A 24,886-nucleotide genomic window follows, 5' to 3' on the forward strand; every position below is an offset into this window, starting at 1 on the left:
CTAGATTAACGAGGGAGCTTGCAGACATTTCTTACATCAAGACAACAGCAAAATTTCGAGTAAGTTGATGTCCCAGGAAGCTACATAATTTGAGGGACTATTATTTGCAACATTCTCCTCATGTACAACCCACTTTCCTCCTTGCATCTGTGTTACTGCTAGTCCACTGTGCTGCTCTTAGGGAGAACACTCTTCCTTAGTGATTAACCCTTACACTACACTACTGCTGGTAGTTTCCTCCTGCTGTTTGCATTAACTCTGTGGTTAATATGAATTTCTTCATTCATACTGATGGGTAAAAGCAAAATAAGGCATTAACAATTGTCCTCCATGAAGTAACAATTAAACTTCTTGGACAAAGAAATCTTAGTTCCAGAGACTTACAGGGCAAGAAAGGATCTAGATTTGATGAACACTGGGCAGTACAGGAAAAGACAAGAACATAAGGAAGACCTTTGCTACGCTGATGAAGGACTTGCTATATATTTTCTTACTTAGTCTTCACTCCTGCTTTTAGGGAAGGTTGAGCTGGGGCAGCATGGCCATATTTTTATTAATGCTCCTTGAGTTCCATGCCTGCTCATTGTTTTCTGCCTTGGGGTTACAAGCCAAGCATGCTCCCTATGTGTATTCAGGACTCCAGGACCCAAAATAGGCCTTGTAGCTCTCATAGTTACAATAATAAACTCTGGAAAACAAGGCTATCGTCCTGAACATTGCTACTGGACATCTGGAATTGGACACAAATTGCAAGACAGATTTATATGGCTATATAAACCACTGTTACTCTGTATAAAGCCTATTTAATATTTTGCTTTATTTCAGGTTAATAAAAATGTCTCTGTTTTCAATTCTAGCTACTGTTACTCTTAATAGCGAGTTAAAAAAACAGTTAAGCATTATCATGGCCACAATTTTCAAGCCTAAGTATCAAGTGTCAGGTTTATCTTTTGCTCAGCGAACAGAAATAGCTCAATATTCAGACGTGCTGCATTTTATAATTTCTCACTACATACAATAAGGGACAATACCCTATTTTCAGCTCTCATACACTATTTTTTTTAACTCATCAGGGAGAAAGGAGCTCTCACCTCCATCGCTAGCAGTGGATGCACACAGCATAAGAAAAATGGGACTTCCAGTTAGAGGTCTCAAGTCACCCTCAGTGATTCTTGCTGTGTAACAGATGAGGGTATAAAAATTATCAAAACAAGGTTCACATGGGGTTACAAGTCGTTAATGTTTTCAACAAATGATCTTCTATACGTATTACAGAGTGTTCAGAAAATGTGCTACTACATCCACAGCAAAACCTCAATTAAAAGAATCAATCTAGCATTTATTAGCCAGTACCAAGAATGATCATTTAAGAAGTAAGATCAATATCAAAGTTAAATCTTTTTAAAGACCTTGACCATTAATGAAAAGAAAATCCCTCTCTTATAATAAGATATGTTTATAACATATGTTCAGAATGGATTCCCTCACTTCAGTAGCTTTTTATGATGTTAAAATTGAGAATCCTCCAATTTATGTTTCTACATTAGCAAGACTTTCTTTTATTGTATCTAACTCCCTGATTTTGGGCTTTTTTTTTCCCAAGTATACCATGGGAATAAAAAAAGTACCTTAGTTTATGTCTTAAAATTTTATCACCTACATTATATCAACCACAGACCTCATTTAATACTTAACGCTGAGATACATACATGATACAATTTGAGGCTATTCCCTAACAACCATTATCATTGTGACATCTCGCCTGATGAAGAGGTAGGTGCAGGGAAGTACTTGACTAAGATCTCTTCCCTGCCTATAACATTGTTTTCCATGAAGTAACTGTCCAAATAAACACTGGGTACCAATTCAGAGCTTGGTTTAGAAACATTCTGCTAAACTTGGGAATTTTAGGAAACGTTCCTGTGAGGAAGACAGGAAGTCTAGATTGAGAGCTCTTCTTACATCAGAGCTCCAGAAATGGCCTAACATATTTTGTACCCACAGGACAGGGTCTCTTTCATTGTTTAAAACTTGAATTACAGTGTTTAACTTCCGTCCCTGTGGGAATATTGCAGATTACAGTTGCAGTAAAGTTCACAACAGCCTGGTGGTGTCTGAAGGCAAAGGAGGAAGACCATGCAGCGCTTGGCCATTGCTAGCTGGATTTCATTGTTGCAGGCACTGAGGATGGTTGGAGAGCCCTGAGGTTGCCCTGGGTGTTCACTGCCCAGCGTCTACTGTCCCATCAGCTTCCCTCTATGCCACTCAGTGGCGCAGCATGCTAAGATCTGCACACAGTATAAAAATACTCTAACGCATTTAATAAGGAATGACAACTTTTTATGTGACAAATAACAGGCTGACACAGTTCTATCAGAAAAAATCAAATTAATTTTGTGCCTCCTATGATCACCATCGAGGAGCATAAAGAAGTTCCCAGCCTGAAAACATTCTATACAGGAGAATATATCAAAAGAACAGTTCAAAACTGCTCTTGCAACAATAGTGAACATCTGATATTATTTTGGCAAAATTTGTTTCACACTGCAGTGTGAAAGCACTGGTAGTACTTACTAGACTTTTTTCCTCTCAGTAACAACTTCAAAAGTTTTGTGATCAGAGGGGTTAGTTACTCTGATGTAAGAAGAGTATAATACAGCATGTCTTGGTGCTCAAGGGTGTATCAACCAAGCTGGAGAATGAGAATGAGAAATACCAGACTCTGACTGAATAGGCTGCATTGCGTCCTACTACTATTTACCACGAACGAAAGATGCATCTGTATTTCTCACAAAGAGAGGCCACCATTTGTGCTGCAGATCATATATCACACAACACGTATTACTGTACTGTGACATATTTAAGAATTCAATAAATTTGAGCTCTGTTCCTGCCACCTTAATCTGTGTTTGGCAATACCTTTTTCCATTTAAATCTCCTTGAATACTAAGGACTTCTGTAACACAACAGAATTACACTCTGCATTCACTTCTAAAATGAGAGTGGGCTCAGGTGACGAAAGACATTTAATTTAAACTGCCCTTCTAATCAGTTACACCAAAGCTTTTGATCTAAACATGAAAGACAATAGTTTTGAAATCTGCAAGTTAATTCCTCTCATTTCTTTTCATGCTCAAACGAACAATCCAACCTGGAAATCAAGAACAATCAGCACCTCTGGACAAAATCCAAAGCGTTGCTGTTATATACAAGTAATAAGATCAGATACTTCTTGGTCTAACTGTGAAGAAAAATGCTCAACCCTCCAGAATTATTCTTCTGCTACAAAGGACAGATGTTCTTGAAGGAAGTACTTGCATAGTGCTGTATTATTTCGGGGTGCAAATATCTCTATCATTTGGCTGAAGCATGTGCTTGCTTCAGAAATTGAAAATACTACGTTACTCACTCTTGTAGCTAGAACTATTATTCCACTAAGAGAAGGGTGACTTTTTTTTTTTAGCATGCATTTGACTTTTGGCAGCGCTGTCCTGGAACGTAAAATGCCAAGCTGGCAGCTTCCAGAAAGGGAAATTTCAGTAAGGTCTCTTTGGGCTCATATTTCTTGCAGTTCTTTTTCCATGTGCTAGTGTCCCAAGCTTACCAGCAGCAGCTCTTACCTACAGCTTTGCTTCTTATTTTATGTTTTATTAACTCCATTTTTTTTGACCCTAGCATCATTTTACCCTTCAGGAATTCACAATAAAGTTCTGTCGGCCCTGTCTTTTCCTGAAATATGTAACAGTCTAATAGTAGTAGGTTCTAGTATGTGCACCCCAAAGCTCTGAAACTTTGACTCTCATAGTGTCAGGCTGTCCTATGCTGCAGATTATAGAAATCCAGATTTGCTGACATACCTCATGCTCACTCCCCACAACCCTGGTTAGGTTATGATAACAAACATTTTTCATTAGAAAATTCCCTGACAAATCTAGTTAACACTTTTCTTTATAGAAAATATAATTCCCTTACTGACAGTGGTATTTGAAAGAACAGTAGCTGAATTAGGCTACTCTAGAGACAAATCAATTAAGAGTTGATTTTAGCTGATAATAAAATACCTCTTGAAGTCCTAAGGATTGGACACTTAAAATCAGCAGTGATAAAACCCTCTCTGTGATGATGAATAAAGGAGATAAAGTTTGCAATTCTGATAAATGACTTACAAGAATCAAGACTCACTGCAGGTAACTAATTACAGTTCAATAGTGAAAGGGTGAGCAAAGTGGATTTCCTGCACTGTTTCTTTACCAGTTACTACTGTGTGACTAAGAACAATTCTGTTTAACAGCCTTATCAGAATGTTCGCTTTCATGAATGCAGTGCTGGCAGAGTTACAACGGCTGCGGCCTGATGACAGACCAAGTGCACTTACCTTCCATTGACAGCAAAACACAGCTGACATATTCCATGCAACACTGCTGTGGCATTTTGTAGAAAAGTTGCTATTTTGGGATTCTCATCAACAGGGCCTTGAACGGAGAGGAAACAGCAACACAGTTTGTCTATCAATCCTATGTTCACCACATAACTAGAAACAGAGGAAAAAATGTATTAAAAAAAAAATAGCCCCATGACAGTTTTCGTAACTTTGCAAAGGAAGTAATTTCTGCTGCTCTGCTACCAAACCATACAAATGCAGGTTGTGATTACTTAAAACACTCTTTCTGAACGGGTTCAATAAAACAATTCAAATTGCAATAACTTCAGATCTGGCTCTCTGTAACTATCAGTAGTTTTTGTTAAGAGATCTGTCTGTTGTAGGATAATTTGTATTATACTGTACAAGAAAGATGAGTGTAAATGTTTATTTTATCATAGTCCTAGAAGGACAATGGAATTTTGCCATAGTTAAATGATTTATAATAATCTTGATAGCTCTGCAACAGAACAATTTCTTTTTAGCATGAAGAGATAAACTTTGTAGAACACACTAATTTAAGACGACAATGATGTTACCCAGATAACATTTTATTGCAACACATATATCATAACTACTGCCCAGTTGTGGGTTTTTTTCCTTTTGAAAACATATGCAAAAGTTAAGAGACTAATAGAACATGCAGTTAACAACCTTCTACCATCAGTATAGAAGGATCAGGATCAGAAAGGCTCCTGAGGAGCTCAACTAAAGCTTGGAAATCTACACCAAAAAATTTGCTGTTGTCCTTGTACCAAGATCTCTCAGGCCACACTAGGTTCCCTCACACTTCAATTATTAGCAACTGTGAATCATTAGCAACTGAACCGTGTACACGGATAGATTGATTTTTTCCCACGTCCCTGCTGATACCACCTAACTTCACGTACTTTCCTTTTTCTACCACAAACATTCAGCTTCTCAGACTTTACTCTGTCTCAGCTGTTCATTCTGGTGACTTTTGCCAGATCAACTTTGTGGAGACAAATACCCCACTGCAGTCATCTCCTTCTCCTTCCCCTCTAATTTTCTTTGTATTTTCCTCCACTCTTATCAAGTGCCAGAAATTCACCAAACTCAGAACTGCTGTTATATCCTGTGTCTCCTCCTGACTTAACAGACACGGGGAACCAATTGCTTTCAGACACCATCAACTGAGTCACTGTTTTTACACTGATAGTCTACACTAACCCATCCTGTTATTAGTATTACTCCATCCTACCAGCTGTTCTGTCTACTTGCTTGTCAAGTCTACCTGTTAGAGATTGCCTCTTAGAGCGTAGGCTCCTTGAGATGGGAACACCACGGGCTGTGTGCTTCCATAATGTCTTGACCAAGTATGGAACAATATTAAACAATATTGATTCTAGTAAATAAGTAAGACTGATTAGATAATGCTTGTCACAGGAGTTGTACAAGTATTTATTAAACATAACTATTCCCTCACATGTCTTACAGTCTGATTCTGAAAAACCATGGATTTTTAAGATTAGGGAAGAAAACCTCTCCACTTTTCAGACAGTGTAGTTGCTCAAAGACTAATATTTCTTCAGGGCTAGAAGCTAGACTTTCTGCCAAAGTTTACCCTGCTGACACAAAGCTTTTGAAAGCAATAAATGTAATTAAGAATAAAAATACACTGGATATAAAGCAATAAGTCTAACTGCAGTATGAAAGATTTTTTAAACCTGCTGAAGTATAGCAGTTAAAACCACTTAAAGATGCACAAAGGTTATTAATTGCACACTCGTTGCTCAGGTAAGTTTGTCTGTTCTATTTAGCAACATGAAAGGTTACCAGCATTAGGTTTCTTGCAGATTTTGATCTAAGCAATCCACCTGATCATACAGGCGATAAGCAAGCTCTCCTGTATTAGCTGAATAATTCCAGGAACAGAGCCGAGTGTTAAGATACATCACAGCCACAGAGAAATGCTAAGTGCTGGAAAACTCTCTGTGAAATAGGAGGGAAGAACTAAATCAAATACAGCCAGTACTGACAGATGATTACTCACAAAAAGGCACAACCATTCTTATCAATATTCTCTTCCTTTTTCCCTAGCAACATCTCTACAGTCTGACTGACACCTGCAAAATGTGTTCATTGTCCTCCTTCCTTTACACCCACACCTGGATAAAAAGCAGCTGATCTTTTGGCGGAGAAGAAATGGATGAGAGTTTTCAGTCTACTGGGACTAGTCTTTAATGGCATCCGGAGACAAGGAGAAGACGCGTGAAGCACGCCCTTCCTTGAAGAATTGAGTGTACAGACAAGTGGAATGTCAAAGCTCTCTAATCTATTGCCTCCATCTCCCAGTCCTTTTACCCATGGTAGCATAGTTCAAATAATTTGGCTACCCTTTTGATACCCAGACAGTGTGCAGATAATTGTTGTTTACGCATCAGGTCTACTAGCCCCAAATAGGAAAAAAAAAAAAAAAAAAAAAAAAAAAAAAAAAAAAAAATCAACTTTCTTCTTTCTTCTCTCATCTTCCTAAAACTCTTGTTTAATCAACTCCCCAAGGACATATGATACAATGACCTGGAGGTGAAAGATTCTCATTATTAATAGAATTTGTCTGTTTCTGACTAGTTTAAAATGCCTTCTCTCTTTTTTTCCTAATTGCGCTATTACCTTGTCATCACGCCTTTCATTCTCCATTTATAACCAGATCCCCTAAAGTGCCTCAGGTGAGGGACCTAGTTGGATTCTCATGTATCTTCTTATCTTAAGGGTATGCCTGTGCTTGGCCCAGTCAGTGTCAGATGTCTGCTCAGCACAAATATCAATAAGCAGACCTCCCACCCTCCCATTCATAAATGGGAAGAATACAACATCCTGAAATTTCACACTCTTTCAAAACCTGTTTGGGGAGAAGGCTGGTTACATGAGAACAATAAAGTTTGAGAGGTCACCGGTATCTATGACAACTATTTGTTTTGCTTTCCTCCTCCAGCTGTCTTTTTGTATCCATCAGCATCACATCAGATTTTGAAGTCTGAAGATGCTCATTGTGACACATTTTCAATAGCACAGAATCAGAATTTAATTTCTTCAGAGGGCTGAAGATGTATTGATGACCATTTATATAATTTACTAGTGAAACTATAGACTTTTCGCAAGTCTATTATATTGCTGGATATATATTCATTTACATATAGAAAAGATATTAAATAAATTATATATATAGTAATATATTCAGGTTCAAGTGTTTTTATCAAAGAATTAGAATGTTTCAAGTAAAAATGAGCAAAACAATGGTTTCTCTTTTACTTGACTGTTACAACTCACTGAATTATTTTGAAATTTCGCTCAAGAAATGTACTTAGAAAAGAAAATTGCTATTAAAACACAGCTACATTATAAAGGTTGAAATCAGATTATAGGAATTATTTGGTAATCTTTATAATAGGAATTATTGGCTAATCTTTATAACAGGAAGTATATATTTTATGGCAAGCTTGTATGAATGCATGTATGATACGCAGTACCACAAGGGCAACAGGCATACACAGTTGGCATAGACAATTGAGAGAAAATAATGAAAATATGGAAGCTAACTCCTAGGCAATTATGAGATAAAACTGATGGAAAGGACATGAAAAAACAAGTCCAAAATTAAAAGACTCTTGCTTTTCTGTACTTCTGTGTTGGCAGTTTCCTGAAGAACATTGTTTGAGGTGACAGAATTTCAATAATCTTCTTGACTACACACACAAACTACTCTTACTAAGTTAGGAGTTATTGTTCCTTTCTTAAATCATTGCAATTTTCTTTCTCTGTAGTAAAGAAGGTTTGGAGAAGTTTAATTTTTTTTTTTTTAACCTGATTAGATCTTGGACTCTGCTGTTGAAGGCTTCCACTTGCGGGGATTTACTTTTCACTTCCTGTAGTATCTTCAGTGCAGTAGAGTGGCTGTTTCCATCTGGGAAGCTGGAGATTAGACATCTGAAAATCACAGCAGTTATCCTCAGAAGTCCTGTTGTTAAACCTTCAAATACCTGCTTATTTGCACTTCTGCCTGAAGTAGCATTATGGTCATCTGGAACATTAACCTAAGTAAAGAGAAAAAAAAAACCCACAATCAGAATTCAGTAAAAATAATCAAAATTTGTAGAGAAACACTTGGAAAGTTGCATAGAAGTACATCAAAAATAACAATAAAGTAACATATTCTAGGAGTGCTGATGGGACATTAAAGCATTTCAGTTACAAGAAAAGGTCTATACCCCTTATGCAGATAATACAAGCTGAAATGGAATAAATCAAGTCAAAACAGCATTTAGTGTATGAGAACTGAAGGAAAACATATAGTAGCAGAGTATTTCATCAGTATGATTGTGGTGTTCTTATGTATACATGGGATTTTTGATTAGTCACTAGCAAAAAAAAATTATGTTTTTAAACTTGATTGTGAATAAACTACTGAGATGGTTCATTTTGACTACTACATTGTGTTACCATGAAGACACATTAAATGTGTAGGATTCACAAAGCGTTCGGTAACACAGAGGAAAGACAGCCATTTTCTGTGGAAGCAGTAGCATTTACTGCTGTATGGTATCACCTACTTGACCTTGGAAAAACAGAACGTACTGTCAGGCCACTCAACAGTTTGCATCCTAAACAAACATGACTTCAAAAGTGAGTATTTTGAAATGCAAAAGTTATTGTGCCACAGCAGGCACAATTGAGGCTCTTCACAGAAAAAGACAATACACTTTTCTTTGCAATAAGATCTAATCCCTCACAGACTTCTCCTTCGTAGAAAAAAAAAACAAAAAACAAAACCTAATAAAAAATTTACAAAAATATCCTGAAATAAGCATCCTTCCAAACTATTTTACCTGGAATTTTAATGTTAGAAAAACAACAAAATTTTTTATCAATAAACCCAAGACTGATCATGATAAAACTCAAACCGTAACTAAGAAAAAAACCATTGTATCTGGAGTAATACTAGTTTGACCTTAGGAAACAGCATACTGAAGTATCTGAGCAGTAGGTTTAGACAACCCACAGGAAGGGCACAGGAGGTGCCATCTGGGAACAACGCCAAGGGACTCTGGAGAATATGACATTTTCCCAGTCTACAAGGAGGTATTCAGTTGTGCTGCTGAGCTTCTGCATTACTGAATTTGGAACAAATTATATTACCTGCTGAGGTACGCAACAAGGGTAAATACACGGCTGTTTTAAGTCAGCAAGAGGGCAACCCTGACTGAATCTAGACAGCTGAATTACAGTGACTCCCCTCCACACCTGAAAAAGCCTGTGAGAGAATTAGCTTTTCCTAGAAGTGTCAGAACTTCTCAGTTGAGCAGGTTATTACTAAAGCTAACCTGAAGTAGCTAAGTATTTCAAAGAGCTAAGTTCTCCTCAAAGGCAAGACCACCCTTAAGGTAAGGCTCCCAGTCTTTCTTTGATTCACATTTCTCTTATCCATCTTTTTTTCAAAAAGAGAACTGCTAAATCTTCCAAAGTCTACAAAAATGAAAAGTCCTGATTTCGTAAAAAATTAAAGGCAGTTGAACTAGAAATTTCTGTCAGGAAGGGAGGGGAGGCATACAAAACCCCCACCTCTCCTGATCAAATCTGATGAAAAGAATCCACCCCCCAACAAACCAACCTACCAACCAACCAACCCACCCACTCAAAAAACAACTAAGGAACTATCTGAGAAGACAGAAAAATTGCACAAATTCTAGGGCACAACCTGACATACTGGAGCATTGTAAAGGATGACATGAATAACACAGTTCTAAATGATGCAATGGGAAACACTTTCCACTCACAAATCTCAAATTGGGCATGGAGAATGAGCACTTTTATGAATTCCTTCGTATTTTAACTATTACGATCAGCAGGAAAAACATGCCCCATGAATAAGGCCTAAACATCTCAATATAAAACACCACCTGATGATCACTGCCCTTGTCCCTCAGATGTTAGTCACTTGTCAACCATGTCAGAAGCACAACATGCAGTTCTCTCTGAACAGACCTTAGAGGAATGGAATCCGGTTTTTCTAAGTCATCAGACTAGAGCCCACCCCTAAAAAAGGCAGCGACGTTGAGATGTACAACATGTAAATCTGAAGACAAATCTATATGCAGGATACAGATCTGGAAGGAAATCCTCATGGAGAGTATAATAATTTTTTTTTTAATTTATTTTTTGATTTCTGCAGTCTAAGCTAATTTAAACCAGTGGAAATTCCGCCCTGTTATGACCAAACAGTAAGTGAAGTGTGTGTGGAAGTCTTGACATTTTACAGGCAGAATATGGCAGCACAGATGCAGCAATCAAGACACGGGGCTCCTAGGCACATTCACTGCGCTCAATGCTGCTGGACTCCACATACCAACAGACCTCTGTGGAGGCACTTTTATGAGACAGCTCAAAAGCTTTCAACACTGTAATTAGTGATCAATATCGGCTGAAATATTATGTTCATTCCAGGTTAAAGTCATTTACACTTGGTATACGCAAGTGAGGTCACAGACAATTGTTCCTCCCTGTACAGGTATCTGAAAGGATTTGGTAACACTTAGTGACAAAGAGTAACATGCACATTTCTTTATTATTCATTAGCTCTGAGCCTTGTGTTGGTACTTAAAACTCATTGTAATAGTCTGTTTCTGGTGACGAGCCAAGTGAGCAAGTGAGAAGTCTTTAGCTGCTCATTCAAGTTCAATAGGAAAAATAATATTATGTTGCTCCAGTAACTTCTGTTGACTAAAATAATTCATGCCTAATGATTCTAATTGCCTACTGAACCAGACGGATTAAGCTTTGCAACGTATAAATCAATTTAAATGTGGTGACTTTGTTCTAGGAAAACCAAGTTTTAAAAATTGCTAACAAATGCTAGTCACTGCTTTTTCACCTCAGATAAAAAATTATACATAACTTATTTCTAAAAGTTTTAATAATATTTTGCAGAAGAGCCTTCCATTTGCTGTAATGAACAGTACTATAAACAGATGTCTATTTTTGTCTTCTAGCTGAATGTATATGAGAACTATATTTTCTAAGTATATAGCCCTTAGCTACACAAGTTCATGCTTTAGTATAGAACTGTTCTTCCTAATTTGTAAAATAAATAGATCTGGCACTCTTAATACAATCTCTACTGCAGAGCTGATCTTTCACATTTAAATTTTGGGGAATGTGCGAATATAAAACAAATGTGGGTTTTATACTATGTACGCCAAAGAGCAGACAGAAGGAAATACTGTTTTACAGAAAATTGGTAAATTTGAACTTAATTCCTACCTTTAATATTTTCCATTTCTACAAACTCAAATGAGGGACAAAAGATCAGTTCTTTTACTGAAGAAGTAATTAATGGGATAGTGTGAAAATGTGTTGAGATTTATGTTCAAAATTAATTGGGGTGCTTGCAAAAGTGATGTATTACTTCGCTTGTTGATTATTATATCAAGCAAGGGGGTAGGAAATCTTAAGATTTAATAGCATAATTATGAAAGCTTTCAAGCTCTGGTTTCTTTGTGTTGATTACCCACGGAGTTAATGATATTCAGAGAAACTGTGTCTGTTGAACATGGGCTTTGAATGAGTAAACGTTAAAACATTCCGCATTTTTATTTCTGAGGTTTAATAGGTTTAACAGTTTAACTGACACAAATCTATAGGTACGATTACACACTTAAACTGACTTGTCAAGTAATTGGTATGAAACATTTTTAGATCACAAAGAAAAATCAGGAAAAATCTAACTATTGTTCAATGATTTGACACATCCAACATCTCAACACTACTTTAGCATGTATGATGACTGCCTGTGCTGGGCCTAATCAAGACTTCTACTTTCTCTAAATCAGTTCTTGAATCAGAACGCTCTGATGACCAGATTCTCAGCTCTGGAACAGTCTCTGTACAACTGTTAAGCCATTCAGCACAGAATTCCCCTTGCGTAGGGATTCCCTTGCTTGTGCAGAGCTGCCATAAGCTCCTCAGCTCTGCCCAGCATCTAGGACTTAATCCTGCAAGATGCTAAACAACATGGCCCCAATCCAGTGAAGCACTTAGGTACACATTGAATATAGCTGAAAATGTAACTCCATTCTGACTCATGTCACCAAAAGTACCTCTGCATAACAGAGCCCATTTTTCCTGTGCTAACAGAAAAACTCCAAACCAAACAGTTTCCAGTTAGCAATGTAGAGTTCTGTCACTGAAAAAAATTCATTTATGTTTTCATCTTAAAAAAAAAAGCATAATCCTTTACAGCCATGAAGAATTTTATATATAGAGCTGCTAAACCTAAACGGGAAGTCTTCAAACCTTTAGGAGCACCCAATTTCTGTTCATTTGGTCACTTACGCTGTATTCATCTCCCATTAACACTGGTGACTGTCATTTTTGCACATGTAAGTCATTGTGCTTGCCTCAAAAACACTCTGGAAAGCGTATACTTTCAAAATAGCATCTATAGGATGTCAGACTTTCCATGTAGTAAGTAGTGAACTAAAGAAATGGAAATGGCCCAGGAAGTCTATGGGCTTAAGATGGTGCAGATGAAGGTTCCACTTTTAAATTCCCTACCCTAAATACTTTAATATGCCATTATTTCTCCTACCCCAGCCCTATTTTCAAGATTTACTACAGGATCAACACACTGGCTTACTACTGAAGCAAATAAAGAAAATACAAGTTTTTGGTCTTTTAAAAGTTACATTATTAAAGAAAAAAAAGGCAGGAAGTTTCTGTGCTTTTTTACATTGCCAACACTGACTGAATTGCACTAGAAATGATCCCATCCACAGAGCTGACAGATAACTGAGGTAATTTTTTTGCCAACCTTCTAGATGCTGGTCCTTAGGTCTCCTGCTAGAATCGAAAGGAGAGCAGGTTTTTTAGATCTCTTAGGGACCTGGAAGGCAGAAACTCCTCACACCATCTTGTCATTAAAAGCTAGGAGTACTATCAGTGCCACAACAGCTGAACACCACGGAGGCATGATGGAATTTCAAAATGGACCAAAACAGCTGGGAAGCACGTACGTGCCTTTGATTTTATAATTCTTGTCATAATCAGTGCAAACAAAGATGAAGCTGCCTTACTTGTTGCAGTACAGAAGATTAAAAACCTGACCCCTGATGGTTAAGAAACTAGCAGCTGGGATAGGATGTATAGTGTCATTTTGAAGCACCCAAATTAAATGGCAGCACATTCCAGTGAAGGAATAGTGAGAAAAATTACTCCACTGTGACTAGACACATTAACTTAAACCAAATCAAATTAATCACTTTGTACTTCACGAGTAAAATTTCCTAGGCCATTTGCCTACATTACAGTCCAGATTTAAGCATTGTATTTCGAAGAATAAAAACGTAACGAGCAATTTCATTTTGATCTCTATATTTGTTGATCTCAATTTACATTGCGATGGTCATCTTGCATGGTTTTATGTTCAGTAATGATGTTTTATTTAGGATTTTCAGGTGTTATGCATTTGAAGATTGCCTTTAAAAAAATCCTAGTGATTCCATTTGAAATTTTCAAAATTTCAAGCAGAGCTACACATGGCAACCAGCTCTGGCAAGTCAGAGGGCTGGAGAGAGACTGGCAAGACTTTTTTTTTTTTGCTTTAGTTTTTTTTGCTTTTCAACTCTGAAATCAAGCCTGTATGTTGCATATTTACATAAAATTATCTACTTAAAGGAATAAAAATAATCTGATTCTAGACTTTAGCAATTAATCTTAAACAGAAAGAAAAACAGCCTAAAATTTTATTGCATGTGCAGGATATTAGCAATAATGCACACAAGTAAATGAAGTGCATAGCAGTGACTACCTCAAGCTAGTCATCTGCAATTCTATATAGTGTGCAAATCAAAAATGAAGCAAGAAAGAATCCATGTAATTCTGCATATTTATGTGAACAAAGAAATACAACAACAAAAATGTCTCAATTTCTAATTCTTAATGAGTACTGATTTGCATTATGCTTTAACTGCTAACACCAGGTATGCTATGATGGGAAAGATCTGAATGAATGAACAAAATCTAAGAATTTCTACTGGACAAGGTGGTCTTGTCTAGCTTGTTATTCCCAAGAGCTTTTTGAGATTTCCCTTTGATCTATCTGAGAACACACAGCTAGAAAACAAGCTGTCATGCTTTTCTTACTGTGAAATCATAAAAGCACAGATACCAAAAACACCCCCAAAAGCCCCAATCAGTTTACCAAACATAAAACTATTTACAAATGCAGGCACAGATATGTATGATTTTTATATATGGCTTTTTCAGATATCTTCATGCAAAAGTACATGACGGTTGTTACTTTTCCAGTCACTTGACTAGAAAAAAAACAAAGAACAAACCCGAAACCTATCCTTACACGCTTACCGCTCCATGTAATTATTTGTTTCTCTTAGTGTGAAACCTTCCAAAATATACAATTAGAAAAGTTCTCATTATTTTGCGTATATCTTCTAGGTATAGCAGACAGAGAAGAGCAGAGATAGCAGTCTGTAGATAAACGAAGTTACAAGTCAAGCATAAGAATTCTATGAAGGTAGGTGGGAAGGTTTATCCATTAACTGTTGAAACCAGGAAACACAATGCTACTACCCCAAAAGACATCGACTTAGGCATTACCTGAGCTAAGGAGGCTAAGAAAGGTAAAACGGTAAGTAAAGGCTACAGAAGGCTTCCTAGCAGTCTGTTTAGGTATGAGATAAAGGAAGGGTGAAACAGGACACTTAAAAATTAACTTGGGCAGGCTGGATGTCAAAAAAAAAAAAAAAAAAGAAAGAAAGTCCATTTGTCATTCTATCACTTCCACTGGTACCCAGGCTTTCATTGGAGAAAAATTATATTTTAAAAAAATAATTCTGGAAGTAATATTTTGAGGTGAAAAATGTTACACCTGTGTAAATTAAAAATTAACATTTTGTCACCAATGAGAAGTGATAATTTTAAATTTTATTCTTTAAAATGTATAGCTCTGAGGTTTAGGAAAAGTGAAGCTGACATTGCATTTGATTGATGCATAAAAATAAAACTACACTAAATTGGTTAGAAATAAGGTTCATACTGGCTGTATTCAAGAATATATTTAAAGGTTTCTCAAAACGGGATTCTTTCTGCTTCTGCATTCAGCAAATATTGGCGTACTTGTTTAACAATTTGTTAAAAACTTGCAAATATACGTTGTCATTTATTACTCTATTACTTGGGGTTTATTTTCAACAGTAAGTGGAAATACACAGAACACAGGCAAAGGCAGCATCATATAGCTCACCAAACTAAGAACACTGGAGGCAGTTAAATTCTTCGGAGGAGTGTCTTCATTTTTTGGTATTCAGAGCTTGATTCAATTAAAAAAAAGTGCTCTCCATTTGTTCCTTTCTTTTTCATAAAAAAGAAAAATTCAAACTTGATCTGATTTATTATATTTTCAAGAGAGAAAAATCAGCGTTAGAAAAGCAGCACTGTATTCATTTTTTTGTACTTAAATATGTACTTCATGGAACCACAAAGATATTCTAGTTTAAGGGCCAATTTTGCCTGAAGAGAACATAAGAGACTTTATGCATAGGAAAGAAAAGTCCACTGTGGATCACTCGTAACATTAAGCTTTAATTACAGTTTTGCTGCAATTCAAGAGTAGCATTTGGCAGCAGACTGAAAACAGCTCCAAGCATAGTCAATTTTTCTTATGTAGTATCTCTGATCTCTAGGTGGCCAACATTTCCTAAGAAATACCATTTGTATTTCTTCAGGAAAAGTACAGGTCGCTTGCACAGTGCTACACTGAGAAAAGGGAAGGTGTTTGGCATCAGAATGAATCTTGTCACTTGTAAAGTGCTGAAGGATTTCATCTCTTGTGTAATTACCCACGGAGCCTGTGCTCTGGCTTGCTCTGCACAGAGCCAGCAGTGTTGTGACTGGCCCAGCACAATACGTGCACCTTTCACTAAGTATATTTGAAATCTAATACCTGGAATCCTCTTGGAAAGATTTGGTGAAGAACAATGAGCTGGCAGCTACTTAGAAGAGAATGCACAGGTTGCATTCAGATTTTCTTTGTGTCAAGGACCTTTGGACCATCTTTTTAAAGTGTTCGTCAACAGTCCTATGGCTTGATTCTAACAGCGTCATTTAAATTATTTAAAGTATGTACATAACTTTTCAATTAACAAACTGCTTGGCTCATGAAAACACATACACACATTCATAAGTAGAAAACCAAGACTAAATATCTTATGATGAGCAGGTCACTATGAATTAAAAATGAGTTTTCAAATAAAATATTTAATGACATTTCAAATTAAATGAAACATTGGAAAATTAAAACTTTCAGAGTTAGAGTCCTGCTATTTAAGCACTTCAGCAAATCAGACTACAGTAATGTATCGACCTGATTTATATTCCCGATAATGAAACATGTAAGAATCGAACACACATGGACAACTCATAAAATTCTATACTTTACATATTACCATAGGGTGAATTAAAGACAAAAACCTCAGAAAACATTAAAGATAGAACACTGTCCACTCACTACAGTTCCCAGTACGTATGCTTTTGCAGAATTTATTAGCAGAATTTATTATCAATTTGTATAGAAGTATAGTAGATATGGTTACCAAATACAGACGACAAAAGAATCTTATTCTTTTGAGCCTTTATTCTCATATATCTCCCGATGTTCTTATACTATAAAAATGTGTTTGTGAAGCATGCAAAAATTTCTAAATTAAACCAGCTATTTCACGTACCGTAAACTGGTGTATCAACAGGTCCATTAGAAAAGTGATCTTGTTACTAAAAAGAACATAGGTGCAGTTTTCTGTGCAATTACTGCAGGTGAGGCTGTAGGCATTTACTGTATTGCAGAGTGACCTAAAAAATCAGAAGGAAAGAAAAATAAGAACTTTACTTTTTTCTTCAGTAAATTAAAAGCAAATAAACGGAAGCACATCACAAAACCACCTTTCAGCAATTCATATTTATTTCCAACTTGGTACTGCAAACAGAACTAAACATTTATATTAAATCAATTAAATAATTAATAACACCAAAGCAGTAAAGCCATGCTTATCAGCAGTCATGCACTGTATGGCTATTGAACTCTTCTGCGTTCAAAACTCATAACAAAACTTACACAGAATATCAGCTAATTTTATAATTTGTATATATAACATTTTCTTATGGCTCATAGTTATATCACACAAGTAATTTGGGTGTAAGATCACTTTCCTAGCTCAACCTTCAAAAAAAAAAACTCTGTATGAAGTAATTCATAGTATAGGAGGTCCAGCTTTTGAGAGAGTCTACTGCGTAGCGCCTGTGAACTAATGCAAAGAATGGAGACGATACAGTAATCTGTACTGAACAAGCAAAACTGAGCAGGTGAAATTCCTGTTCAAAAACTTCTGCTGATAAATGTGAACCACTACTGTACAAAGCCTTTTAGTGCTGGTGTGTAACTACAACAGCATCAACTGACCAACACCTACGGCTGGCAGGAAGAGGTAACAGGTTTGCAACGGTAAGAACAGAAAATCATAAATACAAGTCACAGAAAGCTCCAGATGTACAAAACATGCCCAATTATTCTTTGCATCATGTGCAGTAATTTCCCTCTGCTTCAATTAAAGTGTACTTCTCAAAAGAGGATTTGCAGGGAAGCTGGGAGCAGTCCTATAGAATGTACTCACAAAGAAGATAAATCTGACCATCGATAATACTATTCCAGAATAAACACAAAATTCATTTCTTGAACTTTGCTTACTACAAAAGCTATCACTGCTACTACACAAATATGCACACAATGCACAACACAAATACATCATAAATATATACAATAATAAATAAAGATGGCTAGAAACTCAAGATGTTTGTCTAAATTAAACCAAAAGGAAAAAGAACTTTTATTTCGTTGCATTTTTTTAACTTTTGAAAAACGTGACTAAGTTCAAATAAGGTCCACAGAAGAAAATAAATTGTGAGCACTGTCAAAGGGCCATACAAAAGTGGGACTGCAACAAACAAGTTCAGTACAGAAAGCATCAAAGCTGGTATTTAACCTAACAAGCTGCAGACTAATTCAACATACTTATAAAGAGGAACCTCAGTTTTACGCTTTATTTTTCTCCCAAAATATTTTTTGAAACAGGAATGTTATTTACATAATAAGGAAGGCTGCTTTACTGATTGCTGCGTTCATTGCTGTGGCATCCCATTACTCATCACAGCTCCCCAGAGTCGAAATGGAGGCATCTTATACACATACATTGTATTTCTCAAGCCAAGAAAAGCTGGAAATGCTCAGAAGCCAGAAAATTCAGAGTAAAACTTTTTCATTTGTATTTCTGGATTGTCTGTTCTTCAGCTGGAGAAATAACTGAATTTTAAAAAGAGCATTACCTTGTGTGGTTTGATCTGTAAAAACATAAAGAGCATTTATACATTTCCTTTGTTAATACTCTGAGTATCACCGTATTATCAGTTATATTAATTTTACTGTACTGGTGATTAATTTTACTCTACTGCCCAATTAAATCAGTTTCAACCTGCAGTTCACATGATATGAAAACAATATTAAACCATTACTTATTGATCAAAGGCAGGGTAATTTTCACCTATTTCACCTAATTTTTACCCTACAAGTATAACATCTACACAAAATTCAAGTAGCATGCTTCATGTGCATTTTTTAAAACCTGCCTTGCAACAGGATTCTGTTTTCCTATCCTGACTATATAAAGGTATTTATTTCACTTTCCTCAATAATGCTGAAAAGTATTTTCATTAGGAGTCTACTTTTACTTTCCATGGAAGATTATTCCACTGTGTAGGTGTGTTTACAGGGAGAGAGATATGAAACTATATAGGTAGTTTCTATTTTCAGTTGAGAAGATGATACTGTAAATCAGTATCTTTCATTTTACTAGCTTTTCTAAAATAAAGATTAATTCTATTTAAATATAAACATTTTAATTTACCCAAAGTGTTAAATACCAACTTGGTAGGTTAGCTGATAATTTTGACAGCATTTCAGAGTTTCTGAGGTGATTTAGTTAATTCACTGTAATAATGTTTTTTGATATATGGGATTCCTAATCCCTAAAAGGATCGTTTATTTCACATTTGAAAACACAAAAACTTCCCACTTTATATACAGAACAAATTCCACTGTAATAATGCATCATGCTTCTGTATTTCCCAACTGAATCTCATGTCAGAAAACATACTTGCATTTTCAGACACTCAAATAATGCATTTGAAAAGGTGGTGTAAGCAAATGGATGTCAAATTAAATTTTCACAACAGTAAAGAGGGTTCTTTTAATTGATAACATAAGCTTGGTAACTACAGTTCGTCTAAATACACTCTAATCACAGCACGCTCTGAACTATGATTCAGTTCCACAATTTTTTTTTAATTCAAAATTGGAAGTGTCAGCACAGAAGTCGTCCCCAGGTGGTTCGCAGTGTTAAATGGCAGATTAAAGACAGCACAACTAATTTCTTTACTTTAATCTTATTAAGGGAACAACAGCTGTCAACTGTCACCATTTCTACACAAGGCCTGCGAGACAAGCGCAGTGCTGTGAATATCAAGTCAGAACTTTATTTAACCACCAGTTAAACTCTCTGGGATGAAAAACTCAATACATTTCATAGCATTTTTTCCTCTCGTTGGAAGCTCTAACTGCTCTTAATTCCAAAACTCTTCTCTCAGATATGAAAATCAGTTCAAATAGTAAAGTATGAGCCTCACATAAAGCAGCTGTTTATTGATTACTGATGTTGCTCTAAACTCTGTATCACACCCGCAAATCAGCTTTAAAGCTATGTTAGACAGCATGTATACTCAAACCACACAATAAGTCTGCCCTCTGATGTAAGGCTTTCCTCTAGAGTAAATCCAATTATAAAAAACACTCATTATGGTACACAAACTCTGATCCAAAAAAGAAATCTGTCTTTAAACTAGACAAAAATATGCATCTGTGTATTTATTTTACATGAGTACAGAGAAATAGGAAGAGGAGTCATTTTAGTCAACATTTTCAGGCTAGATATCAACAGTTTACATGCATGTACATGATATTCTTTTATGCTAGCACTTCTTCACTTTCCTCAATTTGCCCGATATAAAGAAGTTGACAAACTGTAACTCATGCAAAATACTGAGGCACCAGCAGCATCCAACCACGCAAAACTAATCCATCATAGTGCACAGGACATGTAGGTGAGAATTCACAATTTTTGCTTTATAGAAGTCAAGGCATCATGAACATACAACAATTAACCTGCTTCAAGTGCAAAGCTTTTTCACATTACTTTCAACTTCTGAAGACTACAAATGAATGTACTTTAATTATCAATGAAGAAAACAATCCAAAAAGCTCAATTGGCAGTGAAATAATATAAAACTAAACATAATCAAATTAAGGATGCGTTGATTCTGTAGGGAATAGCTCATTTTTAACCAGTTTGAATATTATGCAGCACTCTCGTGAAGAAAGAAAGTGATCAGTATTGGTATTTAAAAGCTGAGTTGAGAAGTGGGAGGTGAGCTATTACTGACAAACGGTGCAAAGAATGGCTGCAGTGGAATATTTAAAGAATCACCAAGGTGAGAATATGGATTGAAACAAACAGCAAACATTTATTTTAATGTAAAAATACCAATTCTAACTCTTGAAGACTAAACAAGCCCTTAACAGTTCACCCATGGGGCCTATTACACAATCAGGAACCCTCAAAAATTCATAATCAATTACTATTTTGTCTGTATTTTACATTATTTAAGAATATCTAATTAAAAAAATGGGCTCCAGCTGAAGTCTAGTATCAATTAATAGAGAGAAGACAAAACTCAGCATCAATTCTCCTTCAAGACACTTCCAAAACCAGATCAGATTTTCATTCTGAAATGTTACTGAACTTACAAATAAAATATTGCATGATGAGTGACAATCAAACAATTTATTTACCCCAACATTTACAGGTGTGATACGATTTGAAAGTGATCTACAGAAATTCTCCAGTCCCTGGCTTATCAACTGTTTCATTTAAAAATCTGGCTCTCAATGCAAAAGTTTCGTAACATTTCACAGAGCTCCTTTCAACAACAAAACTCGTTCCTGTACTCTGTGGGAGGGCAACATCGCTTTAGTCTTGAGCTCCGAGAGCTTGAAATCCAGCTCCGAGACAGACAGCAAGGGTACATCATGGAAAGAGAAAGGCACTGCAGGTTTCAGATGCTGAACTTGCACAGTGGTTATTCTCTTGAGAGTATCTTTATGTCCTTGTACAACTGCTAGTTTTCAGTGAATGGTTCTCTAGAGGGAATAACCTTACAAGAAAATAAGAAAGCTTGTTTTGTGCTTTACATAAAAAAAAATAAATAAATCTGTGAACAATCCTATAGAACCGCATGAACAGTAACAGCACAGCTTAAGAAATGGACGCCCGTAAAACCAAGTAAAAATTACAAAGAACAAGCTATAAAACCAGTTCTCAGCTCAAAATAGTTCTTACTGAAAGAAGTAATTTGTATCAATGCCATCCATAATATTACACAGACACTATTCTCTGCTTTTTATGTATATAACTGTGCTTTGAGCTTTTTTACCTTGATAATATTTGTTTTAAATAAATGATACAAGCAACTGGATGAACAGAGAAGATATATTATAATAAAACCGACTTTAATCATGTCTTAGCTTGTAACAAAAGTCCCCCTTTGTTCCTTAAACAACTAGTGCTAATTTCTACTTAGAAACGCTGGTCACCCAAGGATCTCAAAGTATTTCACAGACGTTAATTAAATAAACCCTACAAACCTCATTTGTTAGCAGATTTGTTACAATTTTCAAGGCCAGTAACATGCGATGGCACAAGGAGGCTAAACGAGTTGCCCACAGCCAACATGCAAGGCAACACAGGGGCTGAGACTCATCTTCTGCCCTCGATCTTAAGTCATTAAATTATTTTGCTGTACAGCTCCCACTTGCTTTTCAGTAGAAGCATTAAGAAAAATACCCTAAGACTCTGAAACCTCTCAAAATTCTGCTGAGTTATGTCTTATTTTGTGGAGGACTGAACAAATTCAGGAAAATTACAAAATGCTACTTCAAGAAATAATGTGGCTGGACACTAATTTGTATGTTAACACCAATAATAAAACTTACTATAATCCACTGCTTTCTCTTTTCCATTTTCAGTGATTTATTTGAGAGGGGAGAAAAAATGCCCCAACACCAAATGTATCATCTGTCTCATAAATGTCACATCTTTTTCACAGCATTTGCCATCCTGCTGGTCTAACTACCAATCTGGACAGTAGTACAAAACAACAGGCATATTGTTAAATCTTCTGATAATAAAGCTTTATCTTGTAGACATGGGATTAAAGTTCTGAGCTGTACCATACTGCCAGGATTTTGGAGAAAGAGAGATGTAGATAATAGCCCATGTAATCTCCTCACCTACTTGTAAATAGCTTATCCTCATCACAAAACAACAGACAAATTCCCAATTTATGATGAGTACAAATGGTTAAAAATTGCAAGCGCACACAAACCATCATAAGAGTAGCGTCCTTTAGCAAAGCGTATTTGGCTTGGGGAAGACTGGAGGACAATTCAACTTCTTTCCACAGGGCTTTGCTTTGTCTTTAAACAGAGAAAACTGCTGCTTTGACAGATTCAAAATTTAAGAAGTCAGTATGTAAATTATATTTGCAGTAAAGATAGAAAAGTAATTTCAAACTAATTTCAAAAATTTAATTAGAAGAAACATGATACAAATTTTCTTCCTCATTTAAAGAACAAAATGTATTCTATGACTCTCCTTCGGTTTTGACACTCTCTCAAACATTCTGTTGTTTAAAGCAACATATTTGAAGAATTTCTTAAACACTTGCAGTGAGACCATACTAATATGCATTAACACGGATTCTCTAAATCAGCCACGTTTGTGCCCGTTTCAAACTGCCCATAGAAAGTCCCGCCTTCTGGAACTATGGCTTGCTCTCAACAGTTGAGCTGGAGACTCTATAAGAAAGATGACCACAGAAATAACAACGGTGGAGGCTCTGCATCACATGCAGCAACACCAAGTTCACTGCAACACTTCCAGCAGACTCTAGACTGTAAGTTAAGACTCAAGCAGTTAGACTCTTGCACAAAAAAGCTGCAAGTGCAGTTAGCTTTAGAAAGGAAGATCTTGGGTTAAATTACGTGCAACCTGATGTATAACTTCCAAACTACAATACTTTCAGATGCCTGCAATTTGTCAGGCAGAAGACTGTAATTTGCTGTAAAGTCGAATGAAACACTAGATTTCAGAAGTGGAGCTAAGTTCTTCAGTACATTTTTTAACATTCAAAGCTGTCAGAATAGTTTATGATAATCTCTGTTCTGCCTTGATATTTCTTTTGGAAATACAGATAGTTGAAAACTTGTGTTAATAAAAGAACATTTAAATTTTTTTTTAAAGGTTTCAATATTCTTTTTATAATTCCATCATGAATAGGCTCAGGAATCTGAGAAACCAGTTATACTGGTCTGAAATAGGGATGAGACAGACAGTAACTGTCATAGAGAGGAGAACCTCGGATAACTCTCCTTGGATGTTTTTTCTGTCACACAAATGTAGCTTTACTTACTAGCACACAAGTTCCTTTGAGAACTAATACATCCTCATACTGTCTTACAAACTTCAAACAAAATGTTTTCAGTAATGCAAACACAATACTCTCAAACCTTCTCCACAAAGGTTGCCAAAGTGAGACTATTCCTTAGATGAAGGAACAAAACCCGAAGTGTATAGAAGATGTGCATTCTAAGAATTTAAAGCTAAATTTAAGCTAAGCTTTATGTGGCCACACAGTGCAGTCCTTTCCCTTGCAAAATTTATCCCACGTTGATGAGGCTAACTCAAAATTAGAGCTTCTGCAAATTAACAAGTCCAAAAGCTGCTGCTGAGCTGCTCACCATAGGACCAGTTCAGGATTGCTCATCAGTGGAGCTGGCTGGACTTGAAGCAAGTGCATTCTGCATGAGTTAGTGGGAAGTGAGGAAGTTTATTCTCTCTGAACAGCAAAGTTAAAATATTAAAAACACATTTTTTCCCTTGGTGTTCTTTCCTAGCACTTCACACCTGGCCCATAACATATTAATGGACAGTTTTAATCCAAACCCTCACAATGTAGTGCTTAAATTTCAATTATTATGATATTACAATATATCTACAAACAAATGATGACAATGGTACACAACAGGATATTCTGGGCTTGGTTCCTCGCGTACTAAAACCATGCCTAGCTCTGTTCTGAAAACACATATGTGCTTTCGAATGGACAAAAATTAAGAGAAAAAAGCATGCTTTTGAATTACCACTTTTTGCAAGTATTCCGTTCAGTCATCACCTTTTTTTCAGGGATTAGACATTTAAACCCTTCTATTCT

At 36.1% G+C, this 24,886-nt stretch overlaps 1 protein-coding gene across 2 annotated transcripts in view; it reads right to left on the reverse strand.

Moving 5' to 3' along the window:
- Nucleotides 1–24,886, reverse strand: part of SCAPER (S-phase cyclin A associated protein in the ER) — a 164,857-nt gene that overhangs the window by 30,452 nt on the left and 109,519 nt on the right. The window contains exons 25-28 of one of the 2 annotated variants that reach the window (XM_086471461.1): nucleotides 17,179–17,302; nucleotides 8,246–8,475; nucleotides 4,700–4,780; nucleotides 4,376–4,531 (exon numbers count right to left, since the gene is read on the reverse strand). In XM_086471461.1, the coding sequence (XP_086327587.1) occupies nucleotides 4,376–4,531; nucleotides 4,700–4,780; nucleotides 8,246–8,475; nucleotides 17,179–17,302 (591 nt within the window). The remainder of the gene's footprint in view (nucleotides 1–4,375; nucleotides 4,532–4,699; nucleotides 4,781–8,245; nucleotides 8,476–17,178; nucleotides 17,303–24,886) is intronic. The other variant, XM_086471462.1, reaches the window with a different exon arrangement.

The sequence above is a fragment of the Leptosomus discolor genome, chromosome 11 (assembly GCF_034619465.1).
Source record: "Leptosomus discolor isolate bLepDis1 chromosome 11, bLepDis1.hap2, whole genome shotgun sequence".
NCBI classification, from domain to species: Eukaryota; Metazoa; Chordata; class Aves; order Leptosomiformes; family Leptosomidae; genus Leptosomus; species Leptosomus discolor.